This window comes from Crinia signifera, chromosome 5 (genome assembly GCF_055691185.1).
Source record: "Crinia signifera chromosome 5, ASM5569118v1, whole genome shotgun sequence".
Classification (NCBI taxonomy): domain Eukaryota; kingdom Metazoa; phylum Chordata; class Amphibia; order Anura; family Myobatrachidae; genus Crinia; species Crinia signifera.
Genome location: NC_139221.1, coordinates 89,622,793 through 89,648,798, shown reverse-complemented (window position 1 = coordinate 89,648,798; position 26,006 = coordinate 89,622,793). Strand labels below are relative to the sequence as shown.

Below are 26,006 nucleotides of genomic sequence, written 5' to 3'. Positions count from 1 at the left end.
AAGTCTGAATTTATGGTGACATGTGAATGGTGTATGAAATAATAAAGCCCACCATTTGAGTCAGTATGGTAATTTCACAAAATGTCCTGATAATCTGCAATTTCAATTTTTAATAGATTACTAAAAATTCTTGTTTCATGGGACAGAACAGTCCCCATGGTCAACCTTAAATATACAAATAGTTTTTTAAAGACAAGTACCCCTAACCTGGGGTACTTTTTCCCCTGCAGACAGGTCGGGGGAAGTTGAAAATAATATTGGTAATGGGGCAAGAAGAAGTCTCCAATTGCCATGGAGACGAACCACGTTGCTTTACTTCCGGTTCCATCTGCAGCGTCATCAGCACCTCCTCTTGCTTTTGCCGAACTAGCAATCCACTGGTAGCTACCTGTGCTACCCTCAGACATCAGCAATCATCTGCCCTGTGCTGACAATGGTGGAGGAAGCAGCGGCATTAATCCCACAGGTGTTAACAGGAACCTCAATGACAGTACACAGCCAGCGGCCAGGCACAGAGGGACCCAATTACTGACTACACACTACTCCTCCACTATCCAAGACTCACACCCCGCTCACTTCCACTCCACTCATAAGAGGAGGGGATACTTATAAATGTAAAGCCTAATCAAGGGGTATGGGAGAGAAAAAAGGTTGGGAACCGCTGCTCTAGAGCAGCGATTTCCAAATGCAATCTTCAACTTATAATTTACTGCTCATAATTTCGGGATGTGTATAACCATGCGCAGGTAACTTAGTATACTTGGCTGTGTTGGTAATCACAAGGTGTGTAATGTGTGAAAAAACTTCTCACAGATTACACTTTTCTGGCGCTGTTGTTGGTGAATAATTGTATGTATAAACAATAAATTAATGTATCCACTGCTGCTGCAGGTGTTTTATATGAGTTGGGAAACAACAAAAGCGTACCAACCACAAGTGCGCAATTAAAACAAAGTGCAGCTAGTGTGAATCACCTCGGGTATAACATCCAAGAAAATACCACCAAATGGATAACAATAGACAAAAAAAGGGTGTTACACACACAGCGCTCAATGTATAACCTTAAAACACAATGGAGATATCACCATTTTTTTCCAATAGATTTTGCATTGGAGATTTCTCAGTCGAATGATAATATCTGAAAAGATAACCACCAATTCTCACATAGTATGTGAGTAGGTGGAATAGAGGAAAATCATAGTGCAGATTATCTTTGGTTAAAAAGAGGTTTTAATACAAGTCTGCACTTACAACAAGTCGACTTTTTCACAGCATATATGATATAACCCTCAGGCAAAGCTGCTCGCAATCAGATGGAACAGGAACAAAACAACATCGATAGGTCCATATACCAGTCCGGAACCAGATGATGGAAAATCTCTGCTGTAACGCCTTATGGATCGCCAGACAGCCTCTTCTTCCTGGGGGGTCTTCACATAAACACTCAACGCGTTTCGATATTCTTCTTCAGAATATCGAAACGCGTTGTGTGTTTATGTGAAGACCCCCCAGGAAGAAGAGGCTGTCTGGCGATCCATAAGGAAAGGTTATAGCAGACAAGCAGATAAGCACAGTCAGTCAGCGTTTGAAGCAGCGGTATACAAAGCTGTTAGTTTAGCAAGATGGTGCATTAATTGCGGCACTAGAAGCTGTTAATATATCTCACCCTCTGTTGGTAGATTCGTAGGGGAGGACGGGGAGCCTGTGCTGGTGATGACTCTACCCGTTAGTTGTTGGAAGGGTGCGGGGAGCCCGTTGTGATTGAGGCTCTACCCGGAAGATAACGCTGATGGTGCTGGGTCCGGTGTATCCGGAAGATACTTGCTGGTGAAGTGGCGTGAAGAGGGGGTGGACGGCTGTAGTAGATGCTGCACCAGCGGGAGGGGAATCTCGACCGCTGTCTGTAGTAAAGTTGCTGCTGCCCAGTGGGAGACCGCGGCTGTAGTGGAAGCCGCACCAGCGGGAGGGAAATCTCGACCGCTGTCTGAAGTAAAGTTGCTGCTGCCCAGTGACGGCGGCTTGGATATAGGAGACCGCGGCAGACCAGCTTGGCTGAGGACAGCGTGAAGGAGTCACAGAGGTTTGCAAGCGTGACCAGGAAGTGTTGGTAATCATTCTATATTTCTGCACAGATATAAATATATGAAGCTAGAGCCAGAGGGTTGTGGGGTGTTGTAGAGTTCGTTGACATCCAAAATGTCTACAGTTAAAATGTGATCACCAAATTGTTGACATGTTCTGAGGGTTGACACCAGAATGTCAGCATGGACTTGAGGTTGGCATGTCAAATGTTGACATTCACAATGTTGACAGGTATCTTTATAACCATGAAGGTTTTGGTTTAGGAGGTGAGTATGCCTGATCCTTACCCTAATCCGAACACTATGCCTAACCCTAATCGCAGCCTAAACCTAACACTGAAATCACCCAAAAATCATTGTTCAACATTCTGTTATTTGACATCTACAATGTGGACATTATGTCAGGGTGACATTCTGTCATTGTCAACCCTGTGAATGTCAAAGCTATGAACATATACCAGGGTATGTGAGTACTGGATTTGTGAAACACTACTCTAGATCAGCGGTTCTCAAACTGTGGGTCCTGACCCCAAAGTGGGTCCCGGCCTCCTCAGCATGGGGTCGCGACTCCATGTTGCTGACCATCAGGCTGAGGACTTTTCTAATCTCAGTCATTGATTCAAGGAGTCTGAAAAGTCTGTTGAATTGTCTGTTATTTTAGACTCCTCCCCTCATTCTGTACCTCCACAATGCAGCCATGTATGTGCTGTCTGCTGACTACACATGTGATGTGATGACCTTCTGCAGTCACTTGCTGTGGTCCTGTCATTATTTTTATCATCTGATGGGGTCCCAGAGCAAAATAGTTTGAGAACCCCTGCTCTAGATAAATTAATCATCCAGTTTAGAAATTCAGTGCTATAAGTTACTCTACAGGTAATTTATGGCATTCGCTTATTCTGACATTAAACTTGAATAAACCAATGTTTATAGTAACATTTACTATTCCCCGTTATTGCAGATTTTCCCTATATTAATGTGGAAAGAGGACAGTAGCAAACACCGTACCTAGATGAAACTCAATGATTGGTTTCACATAGGAATATCTATATGATATGCTCAATAGATGTGTATTCTGCAATACTAGGTGTCATTGAAATGTCTGATTCAGTAATTTAGTTAGATTTGAACAGCATTCGGAATAGATGTATATGCAAACTCACATTATGGAAAAGGTCTTTGTAATTTAGTAAACTCAGGAAATTACAGTAACCTATCTCATATACTACAATTAGGAGTTTAATGACTGCCACTATTTCAACTTCTATCTATGAAATTATTTTATGAAGTTCTAAGAAGTTATCTGATACTCTTAATAAAATGATCATTATTGCTACTGTATATGTGTTTCAATTACCTGTGTATTATCATTATTCAGGATTAGTAAACACCTTACATGTAAGTGGAAATCTGTTTCATTTACTTCAGTATAAATCATTTTATTTGCATGCAAGCGCACCTCATGTCTCTTCTACACTGTCCGAAATGAGCAGTACTGGTTCAACTGCAAACTTCTTGGTTTAAGGATTCTAGGACAGAGCAACATTCTGTTTCAGGCGATGCTTTGCTGATGAGGAGACTTTAATTAAAGTGTGGTTTCGTTTCGTTTTTGCTAAATTGAGTAAGCATGCTTCATTCATCCTGTGATTTCACTTTCCATCAGCCACTAGTCATTTTAGAGGCTTAGAACTTCCTGGCTGTTGCTACTGTAATTCTTTGAAGTAAGGATATTAATCACAAGAGAGTCTTTCATACACCAGTATTTTTGTATGTATCTTTGAAAATGCCAATAGCATTGCTTGGAATGTACACACTGTAGCCCTTTAAAACACTTACAGCTGACTGTTGGACTACTATTCTATTGATTTACAATAGAGACGGGCTGTACACACTAGACAATCAATACATTACTCTTTTAACGAAGGCGCATTAACCTGCATCCTATGATTTAAATGGAATGTAGCTTTTCTCCAACAAGAACACTTGGCTTCTTTCCAAATGAGCTCCAAGCCATCCAGAAAAACTCACTGCTGTGCTGCGGATGTCACTGACCTTACGTGCGCTTTGGAACATTTGCATGAATTTGCAATGATTGCATGAATTGAGGGTGTCCCCTGCTGGGTCTGCTTTAAAAATACAAGTAGAGCATGGAAATATACTGTATCAACCTGTAGGGAGATGCAAAGACAAGACAGTGTTCCTGCTTTTGTTGTACATGGTTTCATTATTATTTGTAAAGAATGCTGATTGTCGTTTATAGTTTAACATCCTTTAGTTACAAGCTAACAGGAGCATAACTAGATATTCTTAAGCCCCATAGCAAAAGTTTGTAAGGGCACCTATGTACCCACTAATGTTGATAAATGTACCGTATATTGCAAATATAACTTACACAGTATAGATGGGCCGCCTTCAGCTGTGGGCCCCATAGCAGCTACAGCCCTTGCACCTATGGTAGTTATGCCCTTGCAAGCTAATATATTTTGAAAATTGTCCACATGATAAAAATGATGCATACATGGATTCCAAGCAAAATGTAGACTATAATATATTTGTTTACATAAGAAAATAACTCTAGCAAAGTCTTTTGTAACTGCACACACAGGAAAACAAACTTCTCCTTACAAATAGTAGTCGTCATTTCTAAAACTGCAAATCCACTTTTTAATACCAATAACAAAGCCAAAATTCTATTGAGGTGTTAACATGTGATGGAGCTTAGGCAAAGGACCATAGGAATGCTTCTGTTTCTCTGTACATTAGCTAGGCTGAGACCAGGCCGGTGTGATCTTTTATGTGTGTCCAATGGGCACACAAGCTGATCACTGTGGGGGGGGGGAGTAAATAAAAAGTCATACTCCCCTACAGCCAGGGACCAGTGATCGTGCTCTGGTGAGGTCTACTGGTCATCAGGTCCTTCTGCACTGATAGGAAAAAGGGGAGTGTGCCGGCGCTGTCTGCTTCAATAAAGTATACTCAACGGTTATGAAAAGGTAGAAATTTATTTACCAAATTAAACTAAACATTTTATATATAAAAAAACACAACTGTGTATGCATACATAAACACTTAAAATGGGGGAAGATAAAATCAAGAGATTCACTTGTAGCTGTGGAATAGCACTGCTTATGGGTTTTGAGGTGTATAGCAATATACACAGTAAAAAGTCTATGACTCCAAATTAGGAAATAAAGCTACCATCCTTATGATGTTTGCCTGGATATGGATTGATCCAAGGAGAGTGACTCCAGAGTGTCCTTGCCTTGATGATGAAAGGCTCCCTATTTGGCGATGTCCTCTTATTTGAGCTGGAATTAGGGATATGCACTGATGGATGGTATTCTCGACAGGGGAGACATGCAGCAATGGTGATGTCATCTGCAGTGGGGTGCGTGCAGTATGGACGGTGTAATGGTTAGCATTATTGCCTCACAGCACTGAGGTCATGGGTTCGATTCCCACCATGACTCTAACTGTGCGGAGTTTGTATATTCTCCCCGTACATGCATGGATTTCCACCGGGTACTCCGGTTTCCTCCCACAATCCAAAAATATACTGGTAGTTTAATTAGCTCCTAACAAATTAACCGTAGAATGTATGTGTGTGCGTGTACATGTGGTAGGGAATATAGATTGTAAGCTCCACTGGGGCAGGGACGGATGTGATCAGCCAAATATTCTCTGTACAGCGCTGCAGAACATGTGTGCGCTATATTAGAAACAGTTAATAAATAAATAAATTTACTCATAGTATTTTTTTGTGAGAATACCCCAGTAAGGCTGCGGAGGGCATTCGTAGTTACAGAGCTCTATTTCTGCATGCAAAAATTTATAAATCCATGCAATGTAATCACCGCATTGTGGATTGGGGAGATGTTACAGTATCACATCAGCATCGTCAGATGTGGATTGTGAGAGAGTTTTTTTTTTAACTGTATACTTAATTTGATATATATAAGGAGGTGGACACAGGGCCGGTGCAAGGCTTCTCAGCACCCTAGGCAAAGCTTCAACCTACTCTCCCCCCCCCCCCCCCCCCCAAAAAAAATATATAATTTAGATCATGTGGTCATCCAATCCCCGTGACCCCCTCTCCCTCACCCTGGGAAGGTGGCCAAGTCCCTTGCTTTTCCTGGAGGTCCTCTGCACCCTCCCCTTTGCCACCCACAACAGGGTACAAGGAAGAGGGGGCAGCAATGTAGGAAGTAAGGGAAAGTATAGAGGTGAGGTCTTAGAAGTTCCACAGCCACCATACAGCAAGGATCCTCATAGACAGCCTTGATTTTTTGATTTGCAGACTTGGTGGCGCCCCCCAGATGCCGGCGCCCTGGTCAGCTGCCTAAAGCTGCCTAGTGGTCGAGCCGGCCCTGGGTGGACAGTTAATTTTATGGTGATGGAAAACTAAATGCCGGAATAGATGTAATTGAAGTGCTGCATTGTTACTTTAGTAGAACTTGGGAGTTGAATAGAATATTTATCACATTAGGACATTGCATACATAATTTGATGGATATCTGGATAATTATTCAAATGGGAATAAAGATATAAACACGGTAATAAATGATGGTAAGGTAGAGCTGATAAAGTAATTTGATGCCATAGGTAGACTTCCATCTGATGGAATAAATGGTGGTGAGGAACTATACAGTTCATTTGATGAAGTACTATCCTGGATGTTCTGTTCAATGATGTAGATTCTGTTAATATAATTTGATCATAGTGGGACTGCATTCATTTATTTGAACACGGGGAAGGCCAAGATTCTTCATTATATTAAGGTGAATCAGTTGTTAAATATTGTTTATCATTTTAATAACCTGAATTGTTCATGGATGGTGGTTTGGAGTTAGTTTTTTTATTTTTGAGGAGCTGAATAATTAAGTTGGGTCAGTCGGGAGCTACAAATAACAGTAACAACTCATTAAATGCAGTACACTTCCTCACCAAAAAGTAATTATTTTAATTATTATTATTATTATTGAATAATTATATTAAGATTATTTTTATTTATTTATTTCCTTTTATTCCTAACAGGTTGTTTGGTATCACTCCTTTAGTTCAAACCAACTGTTCAAGTACATGGAAATTTGTAGCAAATTCGGACCTACATTGGTACCACTATACGAACCCTGTCATGCTGTTAGTACTGTATTACACCCTGGCAACTCTCATACGTCTTTGGCTGCAAGAACCTGTCGTAAGTCTACTATTTTTTTACTTATTTATTTTTATTGATCCTTGAATTAGATTCGATGTTCTTGCTCCAATGAAAACACATTAAAGAAACCACTTAAATATGACTGTAACTCTTAATGGACCTATTTGTTTTCTTACTAATACAGTACTGTAAGTCTGTTAGCATTTTCTCTTTGCAGTTGATCTCTATTGATCATAGAGTAGTTTGCTCCTTGTACAGTTGTAATTCTTGACTCCTTAATGTCTAATTCCTGCATCCTGTATCTTTGAGTAGCTTACCTGTCAAAGTACATTATTCCTTAACTACGGAAGCAATTTTGTTTTATAATTCCCAGATTAATAAAAATGAAATGTTGATATAATAGTAGTAAAGGATAACACAGTAATGACAAAAAAGTAAGACTATTAGTATTCAAATTAAAATGTAGGTACTTGTATCCTAGCACGGCGCCCATAGCATCGTATACCATTGTACTAAATAAGGTATACGATGGCATGCGATATTGTACAATAAAAAATTGCATCACATCGTATGCCATACAATTGTGATCGTATATGATTTTTTATTGTACAAGCACCCTGATGGGTCCTTACAATGTTAAATGGCCCCCCATAGTCCATGCCACCCCCAGGATCAACGTCAACCAGAAGCGTGGCGAGCGCAGCGAGCCCGCGAGGGGCGGCGGTACGCGTCCTCCAACCTTTTCATACCCCCAATATCCACGTAGATAGTGTGGCAAGCGTAGCGAGCCACCAAGCCCAGCGAGAGGACACGGAATACATTTGAAGTAATACATTTGAAGTAATACGCGTCCCCTCGTGGGGCTCGCTGCGCTCGCCACGCTTCGGGCTTGGGGCGAGCTGCACTCGCCACACTATCTAAAATCAACTCCACGCCGACGTGGATAGTGGGGGTATGAAAATGTCGGAGGATGCGTACAGCCGCCCCTCGCCGGCTCGCTGCGCTCGGTTTACGCTTCGCCTTTGTGTTGATAGTGGGGGTGGCGTGGGAGTGCATTTAACATTGTAAGCACCCATCAGGGTGCTTGTACACTTAAAAAACGCATCGCATCGTATGTGGCTATATGGCATGCGATGCGATGAGATGCCGTAAAATGGACATCGGGGGCGCCGTGCTAGGAAACAAGTACCAAAATGTATTCTAATTTCTAATAAAAGACTGTGGGCGGGATGTTCTAACATCCGCAGCCCTGTTCGCCCCCCTTCGCCAGCCACCGCATTCTTAATGACCGCATATGCTCTAACATACTGTATGCAGTCATTAACGCAAGGGACAGCTCTTGCGATAAGTGCTGTCCCTTGCGATGCGGCCCCGGTGCTGGACTTCCGGGTCTGGGACCCGGGAGTCCATCTGCACATGTGCAAAGCACGGCGCCGGCTGCAGAGCATGCTGGGAGGGATCCGTGACGGATGCCTCACACATCGCTGCGGTAAGACGCCCATAGGCTTCTGCAGGGTATCGCCAGCTTGGGGAACAGAGCATACAGAAATGTGGTAAAAACCCAGATAAAGGGTTTTTTACTGCATTTCTGTTTTAGAGAATCTCCCCCTGTGGCCTGATTCAGAGGTTTATGCAAGTCACATGCAATGTTGATGTTTGTGCAGTTGAGCGATTATTTGCCACTGCACATAAGTAAAATACCCCCATGGTGAATGCCTTACCCTGTGTGTACATGCAAAGGTGCTAAGGTGTACAAAAATAATCACCCCACCTTAATCAAAGTAAACTTTTAAAAAAGTATTCAATAAAGCAAAAATAAGTACTTACAGCAACTACAAGCCTTACATCCATTGGTGGCTCCAAAGGTGATCCTGCAGCGCAGTTCAAAATTCAAATAGGGGAGCCACACCAACTGTCACCCCAAACACTGGCAAACATCCCCATCCGGAACTCACTGGCAGTTGGTGCGTGGCTCTTCTATTTGAATTTTGGACTATGCTACAACTCCTCCTCTAGAGCCACCACTGCTTTCATCCTTGAATTATAAAACTATAAAAAAAAACTCAGTTGATGCAAAAGTATTTGACAAAAGGCATGTACTTCTCTATAGATGATACTTGCGAATCTTCTGTGTTTATTAGAGTATTTATACTGCAGATTTTTTTTATAGATTAACTATGAAGAAGATAAAGGAAATGAGGAAGGAGTGGGTGAAGAAGACTGCAGCCCAGGACCTCTCACTGCAGAGAGAAGACGCAGTCTGTGGTATGCTACTCAATATCCTACAGATGAACAAAAAGTAAGACTTGGCCAAAATTTTTACTTTTATTTGAATTATTCTGAATCAGAGGCTGTGTCATTCTTTCCCTTGAAACAGGATGCAGTACTGCATGTTGTGGGGTATCATTATGAAGAATTATACTGGTTTATTCATATTGAATACAAAATGGTTTAATGAACCCAAGAAAACTTCTCTTTATGTGTTATGGTTCTAAATCCCTGAGTATATCATCTTCTCTTATCTGAATAATTTTATTGATGCAAAACACAATCTCACATGTTATTATAGCATACATTTAGTAGGCATGAAGCAAAAAAGTTTTTGTCAAGAGGTCTGCATTCTACTTGCAGGAATAATCCTCCATTCTTGTACTCTCGGTCAGCGGCGCAACTATAGCACCGCAGCCCCCACCACCGTGTGGGGGGCGCTGTGCATGTGGGGGCGCCGGGGGCTGCGGTGCTATAGTTACACCCCCCCCCCAATCACACGCAGACTTACCTATCTCGCTGGTCCCGGCGGCTCCGTTCTTCTGCTGAGGACCACCACAATATGGCCGCCCCCGTATAGCACATAGTTCTCTGAAACTGTCTGCTGTATGGGGGCGGCCATTTTGTGGTGGTCCTCAGCAGAAGAACGGAGCCGCCGGGACCAGACCCCCTAACGGCGGGGGGCGCCCAAAACTTAGCTACGCCACTGCTCTCAGTAACATTTTCCACATATATACACTACCCAGAATTGATGAACTCTGGACCAGTATTGGTCCTGATAAAGAATCAAGAATAGTTTTACTTGTATAATACTCCTACTTTTCATACACACACACACAAACACACACACACACAAATATGGTAGTTTTGCCATTGCTGCCAGTATCGTCTCCCCCATATGTAAATTAAGGATACTATACTCATACAAAACTTAGTATACACAAGTCACATTCCATTCTGGCTTTGTAACTGCATCATAATAAATGTATAAATGTACGCTTTTGTGTAAGACTCATTCATTGGTGTAATCTAGCAAAAGGGCATGAACTAAAGGCTAATCAACTATGTGGCAACTGTGAAGAACATATAGAGTGTGCAATAAGTTTCTGGACCTGCAGTGCATAAGTAGACACAGTGCTGTAACTAGACATTTTGGTGCCCTCTGCCAGAAACGGAATTGATGCCCCCCATACTTGAAATAGCAGCAATGCGTACCAAAGGCGATAGTGCCATATACATAAGGTCCCCTGTAGTTTCATATACATAACACCCAAATAGTGCTATATATACATAATGCCCCCTTAGTGCTATATACATAATGCCCAGTGGGGAATAGCCATTCAGGTGGTGCTACTGGATGCAAATGGTACAGTGCAAATGTGCTATGGGCAAGACACCACTGCCACACACCTAGTTACAGCCTTGGGAAGAGTAGACACAATCTGTCTGGTTGTAAACAGTACTTTCAATAGAGGCTACTGAAGAGCCATTATCTTCCACAACTATACTGTAACTAAGACTGTGAGGGTCTTTTTTGGTGAGAAGCACCATCTGAAACCACTATATATGAGTGGTTTTCAAACTTTTAGTTCAGGAGATGGTGGCCAAGTGTGATGGCAGTCGTTCGTCAGTGGCTATGAATCCTGGATATACAGTTTTGACACCAAGACCAAACAACCACATTGGATCCCATGGACACAATTTGGAGGTGTACCACCACATAGGTCCCTATGTTATTGCAGCATGGTCAAGTGGATAGTGGCTGTTTTTGTTGCCAAGGCTGTTCATGTAGCTATCGTACCACTTGTGCAGCAGTGCACTGTCACTGGTTACTGGTAAACTAAACAGTGTTGGAAGCCATTTCCAAGCACCGTCCAAGAACTCTCACTCATGGTGCCTTTCTCCATCATGACAATGCACTTGCCCACAAGTCCAGGAAAAGTAGTGGCTTATCTGGTCCATGACTACTTCTCCATGTTCCCAAAAAAAGCACAAGATGCATGGAACAGTGGTCATATTGCGTCACCTACAGCTGCAGTGGAAACCTTTATTCAGAATGTTGAAGACATACCTGCTTTGGATTGGACCAGCTGCTTCACCAGGTGGTTTGAGAGCATGCAACTTTGCATAGACTCCTCTGGTGAATACTTTTATAAATATATAAACTTTTATATATATATATATATATATATATATATATATATATATATATATATATATATTACACATTTAATGTTCACATAGTTTGTAAATATAATATGTTTTTGCATCCGGAAACTTGTTGCACACAGTAGCTTCACACAATTTACATTTTCCCAGCAATCTTTGTTATTCTAAATATATTATGGTACTGAGATCGAGGGAGCAAGTGTTACTGGGAGAGTAAATTAAGTTGAGTAAAGCTGGCCAAACGTCTACTGATTTATTTTCTGATCTGGCTGGTTGGATCAAAAGCCTGGTAATGGATGAAAGTAAATGACAGTTGACCATTTGCTTCAATATGCTGGGAAAACTGTCAAACTGTCACTCAGATATTACCAGGTTTTTGTTCCTACCAGCCAGATCTGACAATAAATCTGTAGCTGTATGGCCAGCTTTAGTTAAGAATCATTATTGTTGGTCTTTGCCAAAGTCTACAGTGATCCACAATGGTATTTCAGTGCTATATTACATTCTAATAAATGATTTTAAATGTATGGTATTGTAAATGCTTACTTAAAGAATAAAATGTAGCTAAAATACAATGTATTCCTGTGTGAAAAGAACTGGGAACAGTGTGTTGAAAAATATATTTGACATTACCTTACATTCTTTAGATTTTGAGCAAGTTGTAAAAAATAATATTTTGCTGGACTTAGTTTCTGAAAACTTCCCAAAGCAGAATTTTATGGTCTATGACTCATCATTCTAGGACAATACATCATGCAAAAGTCGGAGAAACAATAATATGAAGTAATTACTCTCCTTTTTAGTACGTTTAAGTATAGGATTACGTGGTATAGGATTACATGGTATTTTAGCTATTGTTTTACTTTAATGTAGTGCTATGTGTGTTTTCTATTTTGATTTCATTTTTTGCAATGTTGTTTCTATTGAAGTGTCTTTATGTTGTTTTAGTGCAGAGTAAATAAATCATTGTGGCTACTTTTAATTTTCTGATGCTTTGCTTTTTGCAGCTTCTTTCCTTGACTCAAGATGAATACAAGCCATCTGATGTTAGTATACAGCAATGGTTCATTCACAATGATGCTTCATTAAACTGCTGTACATTGTAGTCATGTAACATATATTGCTTTACCGATAATTTACCTAATAAATCTTCATTTAAGATACTCTACATATGCAGGTCAACGTGGGAGAGCAGACTGGATGGATTCTCACTCCGAGCTTTGTTGTAAATCACATGACCGTCTGTTGGTGTGGTTGGTTGGTGACTGCCCAATAGTAGATTGCTGACATTGGCCATACACACTATATCACAATCCATCCAGGTCTAGCCATTCCAGTTCCAGTGATTCAAAGCCAGTTTGGTTTGAAATGTCTGAATTAGAAATGCACATCTCTGACTGTATTCTAGTTTTCCTCTTGTAGTAGTATACTGTATATATTATTATAATCTTTTCCAAACTTATGCAAGATCAATTTTCTTAATGCAGTTTTATTCATATTAAAATTAATTTATATGATTGAGCCATTTGAGCCAGAGAGGTTTGGATCATTTACCACCTGGCTGGCAGGGAGTGTTTTTCTAAAGTATATGTGACACCTTTAAATATTAAACATATTAATAATGTAGGATCATATTTATTGGTTCAGTTAAATTAAAAGCGCAAATTTAAATGAATGCAAGTTTATCCATTTACATAAATAAAAGCTGCAGATTGTAAATATACAAGTGATAGAAGTGCATCTGTAATAACTAATATACTTATTGTTACATACTCCAATAATATGGAGTCTCCCCTGGTGGGTCTGCCAATCCTGGTTGCCCCTGAACTTTCAGTTGCAAAGTCTTGTCTGTGGGCTCTTGGGCTGCATAAATAGGGGTATATTCAATTTTTTTTGCAAGCTGTGACAGCTTGCAGAGTCAGTATTCAACTGACCCCCTGCACACGCCATTTCCCCCTCGCTAGGTTTTTGCAGCAATGGGTAAACAGCGCGTACAGCCACTAGAAAATGCGAGGCTCGCGGCTAAATGCAGCAGGCTCCCTGCATTAGCCACGAGCCTCGCTGTTTGGGGTAATCCTCACTGTCCTCTGACAGCTAGGATTTTTCCGGAACGTAGAATATCGTGAGTGGCCGGCAAGGGGGTTAAATGGCGGGGATCGACAAAAGCAAGCGACCCTCACCGTTTAACCCCCTAACTAATGTCACATTAGAATAATGGTACACTGTAAATTTCCTCCTTGTTAATATATAAGTACTCTTCTAAGGAAGGGAAAAATTAAAAAGAGATTTCTAAACCAATTTAAAAAAATACATGTTTGCATTAGACGAACTGAGAGAACCGCAACCAGCAACCTCTGACAGATAGAGAATAACTTCATGCAGTAACACCTGCACTAATGTTCTGTTCCAGATAAATATGTGTAACTGAAGATGATGTATATTGCCCTTTGTATACAGTTCATAGTGAGTCTATAGCAGGCATAGGCGTGCGCAGCACATTTTATTAGGGGGTGCACCACCTATTGTGCATGTATAACACCGGCCATTTGGGTGCGTCTAACAACACCAATCAGGCGTGTCTACCACCATCTATTGGCACTCACTGCAATATAAAAGTCTCTCAGCTGAACCATAATCTCCGGCCTATTTCAGTCAGTTTTTAATCTTCTTATTACTCTCTGTAACAGTTCATGCAAATAAAGTCAAAAACAGATATGGATGTCGATGACACAGATATGTAGTGATATGACAATGGTCTAGTACAATTAACAATGCAAAACACACATAATTTAATGATGGGCTCTTCTTTTAATAGAATACATTTCTAAAAAGCAAAAGTCTTTGGTAAAAGGTATTGCTGGTTGCTAGCAGCAGAGAGTTGTTTATAAGGGCGGGCACAGCATTAGGGGGTGCCTGTGCACCCCTAACACTCTATGTGCGCACACCTATGATAGCAGGGTGACTTCTCAGTCTCTCCCCTGTAGTTGAAATCAACAAAAAAAGTAATGTTCTGTCCTTCTTTAAGGCCCTTTAAGTAAGTACATTATACAATGTGGCTATACTATACTTGGAATAAGGCAATTTAAGTTTAGTGTCACTCAGGCATTACTTGCTGGGGTGAGAGGAATTGGAGATCACATACAGGGAGACCCACAAAGTGAAAAGTGGCCAAATCACATCTGATCCTATCCAATGCGTGGTCCAGTGTACAGTGTTGGAGGTCGGACCTTCTGCACCACCTGCTGCACGAAGGATCCGTCGGATCCGACAGCCTCTGGCAGCGTTGCATGGGCATCACATGCAATATATCACATGTAAAAGGACCGTATGCGATATTTCTCATGTGATCCTGCCACCCAGTAAGCTCCTGAGCAGTTTAAGGGAAATCTTATGTGACTTCTCCCTACGAGAACTTGCATAAGTGCCTTAACTCTCATAACTTAAGCACCAACAATGAATTAAGCAATAACATAAATTGTAAAATTATAAATTGATGAAGATGGATGTAAGATTTTTACTTTTGCCAAAATGATCACTTTTGTCACATGCCTGTAATGGACTGTAGGTTGGTATCTATGGAGGTGCAACCAGCATGCGTAATGTGGGTGTGTGCATCTCTGTTTGTGCATGGCAGGAAATAGCTGTAAGTCCATGTGCACATCTACAGCATTCACAGTCTATAAGTGACCCTTATTCCATTCTTAATAAATATTGTGCCTCCATTTCTTCTGACTTTTTGAATACACATAGATAGTATGATTGATGTCTTAATTACATTTTATGTTATTTTTGCCTGAATGAATCTTACAAATTGCTACTTGACAGGTATTGCTTGTAACAGTTAACGGAACACCAGTTGATTATCATACTATAAATACAGCACTTCCGATAGAGAATGGACCAACAAAAATTGATATGTATTCTACTCCACAATACAAATGGGAGCATACAGACGAAATCGCAGGTAATAATCTTTCTGTTATGTTTGTAAAAATACCCTTCATCATGTAAAGTGAATTTTACAGACTAATAAAAGTTTGAGTTTAAACTTTACAATATATATATATATATATATATATATATATATATATATATATATATATATATATATATATACAGTGGAATACGGCCGGCACTTGGAACCGTCCAATCAGCTACTGGGTGCCCTCCACAATATTAGATAGAGATGAGTTTCCCAAATAAATGAGTCACAGGAGGCGGCACTCTCAGTAAATTGCAAACAGTTGTATTCAACTCATCAAATAGGTGAACACACAAACATGGTGCATAAAAAAGCTCCGGTGTAGACTTCCGGTGGGGAGTGTGTTCCCATGACTTCCGGCTTCCGTCAGTTGCCAGGGCAACCCGCTGGCATCCACTCCAGGGTTTGTGCGCTGATACAGTGAAGTGGTCAGGTGAGCGTCCTGTTGCTATTGCGCAAGCGCTCACTGTTTCTGAAAAAAATAAAGTGCAAAGGTGTCATATTATGTGTATTAGAGAATGTTAAAAAACTTTAAAAAACATGGAAAAAGGGTAATGATATTCAGTATAGGGAATGTTACTTATTATTAAACCGCTAAAAAACGTATTGTGCTGCTTAGGGAGTGTGATGCACAATACGTTTTTTAGCATTATATATATATATATAGAAAGAAAGAAAACAAGAAAGAAAGAAGGAAAAAGAAAGAAAGAAAAATATACTATAGAACCCAGATCTGAATAAGGGCCTGTGTTTGAATAAAGGACCCTGTTTGTATATATATATATATATATATATATATATATATATATATATATATATATATATATACATATTATAAATTAACATATCACTTACATGCACCATGCACACTATACAGTATTTGCCTGTTTTTCCCATTTCTTTTATGTTGAGACTATTGTATTTCTCATAAGAAAACATCTATATATTGTTTATTTTCCTAATATCTGCACATTGTTTGTAGACGATTAGTACCCAGAGCTCTATACTATATTTTTGTGTAATCTGATGTCATAATATAACAAAGAATGGTTAGAAATAAACATTCCTGTACTATTTTGAAATAAATGTTTTACCTTACAGTTCTTAAACTTAATATATATGAGGGTGGATCAAGAACTAACCTTTGAATCAATCTGAAATTGTTTGAAAGATGGTAGTACACGATAATAATACCAACTTTCCTCAGCAACGCCACCTGTCTTCAAACACAGGCAATTATTGATCCACCTTTGTCTAAATCGGGGTTATGTAAAAGAACTTGTAACAATAGCTGAAATATACATGTAAAAGTTTCAGAAGATTGTCAGCATTTGTTCTATGATGAAGAATTGCTAACATGTGTTCCATCAGAAAAGAAAGAAGAAGGTGAAGAAGAATTAGTAGAAGGGGAGATGGAAGAGGAAGGTTCTGAGAAGAAAGAAAATGCCAAGGTTCATGCCATGGTGGTGGCGTTGCAGTTTATCATGAAGCAAAGCTATATATGTGCTCTCATTTCTATGATGGTAAGATAGTATATTAACTATATTTTTGGTTATTATTAATATTATTCTAATATTATTCTACAAATGTAATTATAAAACTGATGATGATATTAATAATAATAATAATAATAATTGTATAATAATAAAAATAATTAAAAACTATTGAAAGCAAATCAATTAAAGGCTCTTAGGAGCGTTCGGCCCCATAAAGGGAGCATCTTTTTTGATAAACCCATTACCAGTCAAATGATACTATTGGTAATGAACAATTAAACATCTTTATACATCTCCTGTCTAATTACTGTGTAAACCAGTTGCCAGCATTTACCAGAAGGTTTGTGTGTAGTCCCTTGAAAACTCAGAAATCAAACGACATAGTTTAGGGCTGACTCACGATGGTCATGCACGTGACAATTGTCTGGCTGATTCAATAATATTGGGCGTATCAGCCAGAACTGCAGCGTGGCTGTGGGTGACTGATCCAGTAATATCGATTGTGTGAACGTACTGGATTTTCCAGTATGCCCATCTGATTCAATGTGTTGAAAGTGTCAGGCAGTGTATGTAGGACTTTCAGAAATGTATCACTTTATATTTTGTAATATGGATTATGGAATATTATGTAAAGTTAGTAAATAATGTGATGCCTATAACATTTGCCTGTATTTGCTACACTTATTATGTTTTCTTTTCTTACTAGGCTTGGAGTATCACGTACCATAGTTGGCTAACATTTGTGTTATTAATATGGTCATGTGCCCTCTGGATGATTCGTGATAGGAGGAAGTATGCCATGATTAGTTCACCGTTTATGGTTATCTATGGCAATTTGTTGGTAACTTTACAATACATATGGAGCATAGACTTGACATCAGAACTTTCTGAGGTTCAAGGTCTTCTAGAGCGAAAGAAGCCAGAAGAACTTGCATCCAAGGTGAACCGATAGCACACAATGTTCTGATAGTTAATAAAAGATCTAAAAGAGAGTTTTGTGCTGGCTGTTGTGCAGTACAGAGATATTATACTCTGGTGGCTAGAATACAATACAGAGACCATTCATTCTCTGGTGGCTGATGTGTACAAAACAGTCATTCATCTGGTAGCTAGTGCTGAAAGTATTCCCCAGTCTGAGGGTTAATGTACAATATAGAACCTATCCGGAGTCCTGTATGTTGGCTAGTGAAGAAAGAAGACAAACATCTGGTGGCCATTGTTTATCGCTTAGTGATCAATATACACCATGTTATTGACATAATATACAATAGAGAGCCTATTCTACTGCTTGTACACAGCCAGTTAGGGTCTGTTGCATGTCTCCAGTGTGTGGTAAGGAGCTGGGTGGAGTCTTTAGGGCATGGCTGGACACCTCACATCAAATTCTGATTGTACATGATGACTGGAAGGATTCAGTACTGAATCCCGGCGGTCGGGATCCCGGCGTTCAGAATCCCGACGCCGGAATCCCGACAGCCAAAATCTCGACAGCCAAAATCCCGACAAGGGGGGGACGTGGATCGCCCCTCCTTGCGCGCTCGCCACGCAGCGGGCCCGGTGCCGCGCTACGCTCGGCACACTAATTTATTCTCCCTCCAGGGGTGTCGTGGACACCCACGGAGGGAGAATGTGTCGGGATTTCGGTGGTCGGGATTCCGGCGTCGGGATTCTGAATGCCGGGATCCCGACCGCCGGGATTTTAACTGCATCCCGACTGGAAGACTCTGCTCATTTATCAGACAAATTGGGTATGGGTCAACAGTATGAAGGTCTTTAGGGCTTAGGTCGACACTTGAAATAGGTCGACAGGGTCAGAAGGTCACACAGGCATTAGGGTGACAATGGGAAGGACGACAACCAAAAAGTCGACATGAGTTTTTCAGGTGTTTTTGTCCCGAATTTCAACGTAAGTCAACCTGAACACCGTATCAGTGTACCGCATCCCCTCACAAGCCTGTGATGTGTCGTGCATGATGAATGACTATTTGTGAGAGAGGCATGAAGAATGAATGTCGTGTACAGAGAATATGATATACTGTAGAAGTGTGATGTATCGTTCTGATTTTTAAGAATTTTGGGGGAAGCATTAACATACATTATTAAGTCACTGGTTGAAAAAAAAATCTAATGAAAAGAACTGTGTATAAACCTATATTGTGAAATATAAAAAGATAATCATTTTGTCCATGCTATACTGTAGTTGATGCATGATAGTCACTCATCATGCTTCTTAATTACTTGGTAAACATATTTTATAACTGATTCGCTATTGGGTGACCCACCTGTCATTAATCATATGTCACCTATGTCACTCACACTTTTTATTGCTTCTCACTCGCCACACATCACATATCACTCCCCATACAGACACCTCACACACCGACAAATGATCATGTCCATTCTCATTATAATATTTACTGGGATACATTAAATTATGTCCTAAAATGGACACTGTAAAAAAAACTCAAGTAGTCTTTGGATACTGTACAGATTTAGCCGGGCTCATCCTTGCAGGGGAGCTTGGCAGGGGTCCCCGCTGCTTCCCCCGCCGTCACCACCAGTCCCCCTCGCCGCCCCGACCCCCCCCCCCCGAACTGGGCAGCACCTCCCTGAAGCGGAGACAGGCAGGGAGACGCTGCCCAGCCGCCGTGATACTGGGAGGTGCGTGCGCGTGAAAGGGATCTGTAGTGAAAGGGATCTGGCGAGCGCCGGCCAAGGATGAAACTGGCTCTATCTGTATATTGTAAGAAATGAAAAAAATATAAATGAAACAAAAACATTTATTTCGAACTAAGCTAATTTGTTCAAGGCTAATGATTATGTGTGTTATACTGTAAAGTGTAATATAATTATATATATATATATATATATATATAATAATGAAAAAAGGCAAGATGGCACTCACTTGTAGGGAGTTCAGTCGGTGCAGGGTCCAGAAATGTTACTATAGAATCACACTCACCCCATCCACAGCAGCAAACGGAGCAAGATAAACGGATCAGCACTCAGTAATTGGTGAAGAAAGTAAAGTGTATTTACATTACACGCATGTTATAACAAACAGTGCAGACAGCTGTCCCAACAGCTGTTTCAACCGGGGTGTCCCTGATGAAAACCGGGACACCCCGGTTGAAACAGCTGTTGGGACAGCTGTCTGCACTGTTTGTTATAACATGCGTGTAATGTAAATACACTTTACTTTCTTCACCAATTACTGAGTGCTGATCCGTTTATCTTGCTCCGTTTGCTGCTGTGGATGGGGTGAGTGTGATTCTATATATATATATATATATATATATATATATATATATATATATATATATAGCAATCCAAAATGACAGCACTCGAGAGGCAATTTTAAATGCAAAAGACAGGTCTGTATTTAGCTTACAAGCTTTCGGGGTGTGATCCCCTTCATCAGGTTTACAGACAACAGTTGTCTGTAAACCTGATGAAGGGGATCACACCCCGAAAGCTTGTAAGCTAAATACAGACCTGTCTTTTGCATTTAAAATTGCCTCTCGAGTGCTGTCATTTTGGATTGCTGCATACTATACATTCGGCACCGGGGCTTCATTACCAAGGAGTTAAAAGTGAGTGCCGGCTGATTTGGACTGATATATATATATGTGTGTATGTATAAAAAATGTATGTATGTGTTTATGTATGTATGTATGTTCCAGCATACTGTAACTTAGGAATGCCTGGAGCAATTTACACCAAGCTTAGTACAAATGCAAATACAAACCAGTGGGGGTCCTAGGGGCCTAAAAAGGGGGCTGGCCACTACACAAAGTGGGTCAGAGAAGCAACATATGGCAAAGTTGCATAACATAGAGGGGGTAGAGGACATTGATTGTGTTCGATTAGGTTCACAGCCACTTAGACCCCAAGCCGCTGGGGGACCAAAAAGGGGTCTGGCCACTACAAAGGGAGTCAGGCATGCAAGATATTGCAAAGTTGCATAACATAAAGGAGGTAGAGGACATGGAATTTAAGAAAAAAAAACTGTGGTCAGATCTGGGAGCCAACCACAGACAGGTGTATGCTGGTCACACCATCGGCATGGCAAGCAGTTAAGCTTAAAACAAAAGAAGGATAAAGTTCAAGTAATGCTTATTGTGCAACCAAAACTGAGCAACATAAGGTAATTCAGCTAGTGTGATATATTGGACAATAAATAAAATAAGATAATTTTGTAAAGGATGAATAAATATACTAAGTAAAGGCATTATATCATAGCTGTAAAAAGATAAACAAATAACAGTATATAACGGTAGATACACTTCTGTTTTTTCTCTTCTCTTTGATATAGATACTTTTCTTAGTTACTTTTTGGCTTTTGCTCAGACAACACCTAACCGAGCAAAATCTGTTAAAGATAAAAGAAGCAACTTTGTCAGAAATAAAAGTTGGAAGCCAGGACAAAGGTGAGAAAATGAGAACATTTATTTTGACGTAGTCTTGAAATGGATGTCGTGATACATTATGTCAGTTTAAGCTACGTTTGTTAGTGCTGTATGAATGAACCGTTGTTGAATCATGAGTGCAGTGACACCTTTGATCTTTCTTAGAAGAAGAATTGCCACCGGATGAAGAAGAAAAAGAAGATGACGACAATGATATTATGAAGGTGCTGGGGAACATAGTGATGGCAATGTTTGTCAAGTATTGGATATACGTTTGTGGAGGAATGTTCTTCTTTGTCAGCTTTGAGGGGAAAATAGTCATGTACAAAATCATCTACATGATGCTCTTCCTGTTCTGTGTGGCTCTGTATCAGGTACATATATGTTACATGTGTAATATGTGCATCGCCTGTTCTCTTTCTTTATGAAATAATGTTATAGATGGATGTATCATTTTTATTCTATCATGTAAACTGTAGATCGGTATAACTGAAAATATACATTAGATATAATTAATGACCTTCCAAAACTTGTGTACCACAATTACAATGTTTGTTACAACTGATTTCAGATAGCAACCATTTTAAATATAGAACACAGGTAAAAGTGATTATAGATTTATTATCAATTAACTGTCACGGTCAGTCAGATTTCTTTATTTTCTTCTCAACCCTTAGAACACTTGACTCTCATTACACCACAGACCATCAAGTAGATTATTATGTAACCTATCCATGGTTCATAGGGAATTGAGAGATGATATGACATATGTGGAGAATGCACAGAAAGAATAGGGCGCATGTGCAGAATGTGACAAAGCCTCTGATACAGTGCTAAAGTCTTAGCTACCTTCTCCAAGTGCACTGGAGACATATTTGTGTAATAATCACTACAGAGACCCTACAACCATTATAAATACAACACTGCAGTGTGTGATTTACTAGAGGTATAAAGGTGCCTTGTAAATGCTAAAAAGGCACTTGTGTAGACTGGCAAGATCACATGGGACTGTAACGCCCCACTGTGTGCCCTGGCTTAAGATGAGGAGATGCATTCTGCACCCCAGGACCCCTGCAGTTGTGTGTCAGTCTGTGACTGCCAACATCAAGGCCAGAATCATGCCCCAGATTGCCATGTGAATGGCATTCTGGAGTGCATGCTTTGAGGATCAAATGCAGAGATCATCTTCAGCCGTGGGACTGATCCCCTATTAGTCACCCCTAACACATGCTCTGCTGTGTGGAGAGTGTAGGTTAAGAGCCCATGAGGGTGGAGGAGTAACCCACTAGGGGGAGAACCAGGGCCGCCGAGAGGTATGCCGGGCCCCGGTAAAAATTTGGGGGCGTGCCCTAATTGTGTTATTGTCCCCCAACTCAGCAGCAGCACACACCTACAGCATGTGCTGTGCTAACAGAAGGCTCTGTCAGGCTCTGTGTATTTTGTGAGCCTGGAGTCTGGAGGGGATTCAAGGAATCTGGGTCGGCTGGGGACCGGAAAGTAGCTGGGCGGATATAAGTTCTTTGCATATGCAATAATACAGTTTGCCGTGGAGAAATACCAAAGTTTGTGACTGATCCTTGAAGAAAACAAGAAGAATAACTAATGCCGGATGGATTCACCAGGAGTACTGGACCAGACACTGATGAGCTCCGTGGCAGCATAGACACAAAGACGCAAAGACCACAGCGTCACAGACCCCCGGACAGGATCCACCCACCAACAGGCAGCACGCACCTGGACCAGGTTCATGCTGAGCCTGCTGTCAGTACAGCACATGCTGTAGGTGTGTGCTGCTGCTGCCTGGGAGGGACGGAGAGGGATGCAAGCCCCGCTAGTTAGTACCCCCCTCCTCTCGGCGGCCCTGGGGAGAACTGTCAGTGGAGGTGGGGAAAAAATAATATAAACAAAATACTTTTTAATCTTGATTAAATCATTTAAAAAAAATACATCTTCTGAGCAGTTTTTTGGGGGGAGAATTGCCAGCTACAGTAAGTTGTTAAGAAAGCTACTTACTCATGCTGCTTTCCCACTGCCTACCCGGGTAAAGACCCGTTTTTTTTAAACGTGTCTTTACCCGGGTAATAGCCACAAAGACCCTTTCCCACTGCAGCTTTTAAACGTTAAAATAACGTTTAAAAGCAGTTTTTGTCCTATTTACACTTACCCGTGTAAACCACAAAGCAACACGTTTAAACTCTCTAGTAAACCTTGCCTGTCATTAAAAACATCACATGCACCAATCATGTTCTTAACCTTTATTATTATTTCTAAATACCGTTTAAAACCCTTTCCCATTGCCAAAAAAACGGCTCTTACACGGTAAAAAGACTGCTTTTTACCCGGTTAACAAATACCGGTATTTGTTACCCGTGTAAAGCAACCTGGAGCTTTCCCACTGCAGCTCTAGCCGTTTAAAAAGGCTAAAAAAACGGCATTTTACCGTGTAAAGCCTGCAGTGGGAAAGGGGCATCAGAGTTGTTCTTCTGCCACCTTTGCCATATATGTTTTTCCTGTTTATCAGTCAGCAGATTGCTGTTAGGATGTCTCAGGTATACTTTGTTATTACTACAATATTTCTTCTTTATACTTTTTCAATGTTTATTGAATCTTTTGTTCATACATTTTATGATTTTTAATTATTATTTTTACATTTTAGGTGCACTATGAATGGTGGAGACGGATTTTAAAATATTTCTGGATGTCTGTGGTAGTTTACACCATGTTGGTGCTTATCTTAATTTATACTTACCAGTTTAAATCCTTCCCACCCATTTGGATGAATATGACCGGATTAAATGAAGAGAAGTATGTGTGTGCATTGACATACTTTTGTACAATTATTTACATTTTCAGTTATAAAAGCGTAACATGTGCTGCTTTTATGTGCACAAATGAGTTCACATTCATTTGAGAATGTGTGTGTGTGTATGTATATATATATATATATATATATATATATATATATATATATATATATATATAGTCCCAGTACTGTTTGTGTTGTAGGATATCTCATTCAGATCACTTGTAAAATATATTTATCATAAAAATCCTTTGTATATTAACATGGCTAAACTATTTTATGACATACAGTAATAGCGAGATACCATGTAAAAATGTGTGCACATTGTAAGCATGCAAACATACAATACAAAATCTACCTAGCCCTAAAGTAAGTTGGATCTGTTACTTTGTAATCATTTTAAAAAGTCTGTAATTCTAGAAGAGTGGGTTCATACAGATGTATTTTTCCCCATCCCATTTAAAAACATTCACTTCTTAAATGCAGAACATAAACAATCACTTTAATAACTCATGTGTAAATTGGAAGAGAAATTGGTAATTATTGTCCACACAAGACAATAAAGTTTTAGTCACACTTTTGTCAGAGGCACATTTTGAATTGTAATTATTTATCCTTTCTCCTCTTAAGCATCTTTGCTTAATTATTGAGATAATTAAATGTAATATTCAGTATGTAAATAACATGCACCCTATTGTAAAATATAAAGATGGCAGAGACCAACAAAGATTCTTGGGTAAAACAGAAGCTCTGCTGTGTGCATTTCTGGTAACAGAACTTGCCACTTCTAAATCCATATATTCCTCTATAGTAGGATATAATTGTGATGATTATTATTATTATTATTATTATTATTATTATTATTATTATTATTATTATTATGTTTCTGTCATAATCTGAAATCTTGCTTTGTTTTTCAGGCTAGCAGATCTCGGTTTAGAAACATTTGGTCTGACTGACCTGTTTACTCGTATATTTATCCCAACTTCCTTTCTATTGGTGTGCATATTACACCTTCATTACTTTCATGACCATTTCCTGCAGCTCACAGACCTTAAGGCCGTAACCAGCAAACAGGACAACACAATTTACAGGTAGGAAAAAGGAGACCTGAATATAGCCACTCCCTTACACCTGCAACAGTATATGTATGTTGTTCACTCTTGTGATCTGCAGGGTAGTTATTGTAGTGTAATGTAAGATAAGGAAATGTTATATTATCTATTATGAGAATTACTTCATGTATAAAGTGCACATTTTATTAACATTTGTAAAAAAAATTGTAATAGTGATAATTTACATCGGCTTAGTAAATGCTAGCATAAAACATATGTTTCTAAAGATGGCATTGCCTTCCTTATCCAAACCCCATAATGTATTGCATTATGCAGAACATGACCAAATCTCCGAAAATGGATGCAGTGCGCCGACATCTACAGTTAATATAGGATGGATGGATAAAATCTCCTTTCTAGCTGCTCCACCTCCTCCCACACCTGCACACAGTTCTAGCCCCTACAGTGTGTGACTAGTTACTGTGAGCTGGCCCTTCTCGTCTCCCACTTTATATGTTCCTCCCCTTTTTCTCCCTCAGTTCCCCTTTGTCCTCCCACCCACTTCACTTGAGGCACCCCCTGACC

General features: G+C 40.0%; 1 protein-coding gene across 6 annotated transcripts in view; it reads left to right on the top strand.

Annotated features, from left to right (window-relative positions):
• PIEZO2 (piezo type mechanosensitive ion channel component 2) overlaps positions 1-26,006 on the top strand; it is a 360,808-nt gene that overhangs the window by 238,850 nt on the left and 95,952 nt on the right. For all 6 annotated transcript variants that reach the window (XM_083187662.1, XM_083187660.1, XM_083187659.1 and 3 more), the window contains exons 8-17: positions 7,116-7,278; positions 9,410-9,538; positions 12,684-12,722; positions 15,502-15,640; positions 17,030-17,181; positions 17,861-18,094; positions 21,470-21,584; positions 21,729-21,937; positions 24,220-24,368; positions 25,287-25,460. In XM_083187662.1, the coding sequence (XP_083043788.1) occupies positions 7,116-7,278; positions 9,410-9,538; positions 12,684-12,722; positions 15,502-15,640; positions 17,030-17,181; positions 17,861-18,094; positions 21,470-21,584; positions 21,729-21,937; positions 24,220-24,368; positions 25,287-25,460 (1,503 nt within the window). The remainder of the gene's footprint in view (positions 1-7,115; positions 7,279-9,409; positions 9,539-12,683; positions 12,723-15,501; positions 15,641-17,029; positions 17,182-17,860; positions 18,095-21,469; positions 21,585-21,728; positions 21,938-24,219; positions 24,369-25,286; positions 25,461-26,006) is intronic.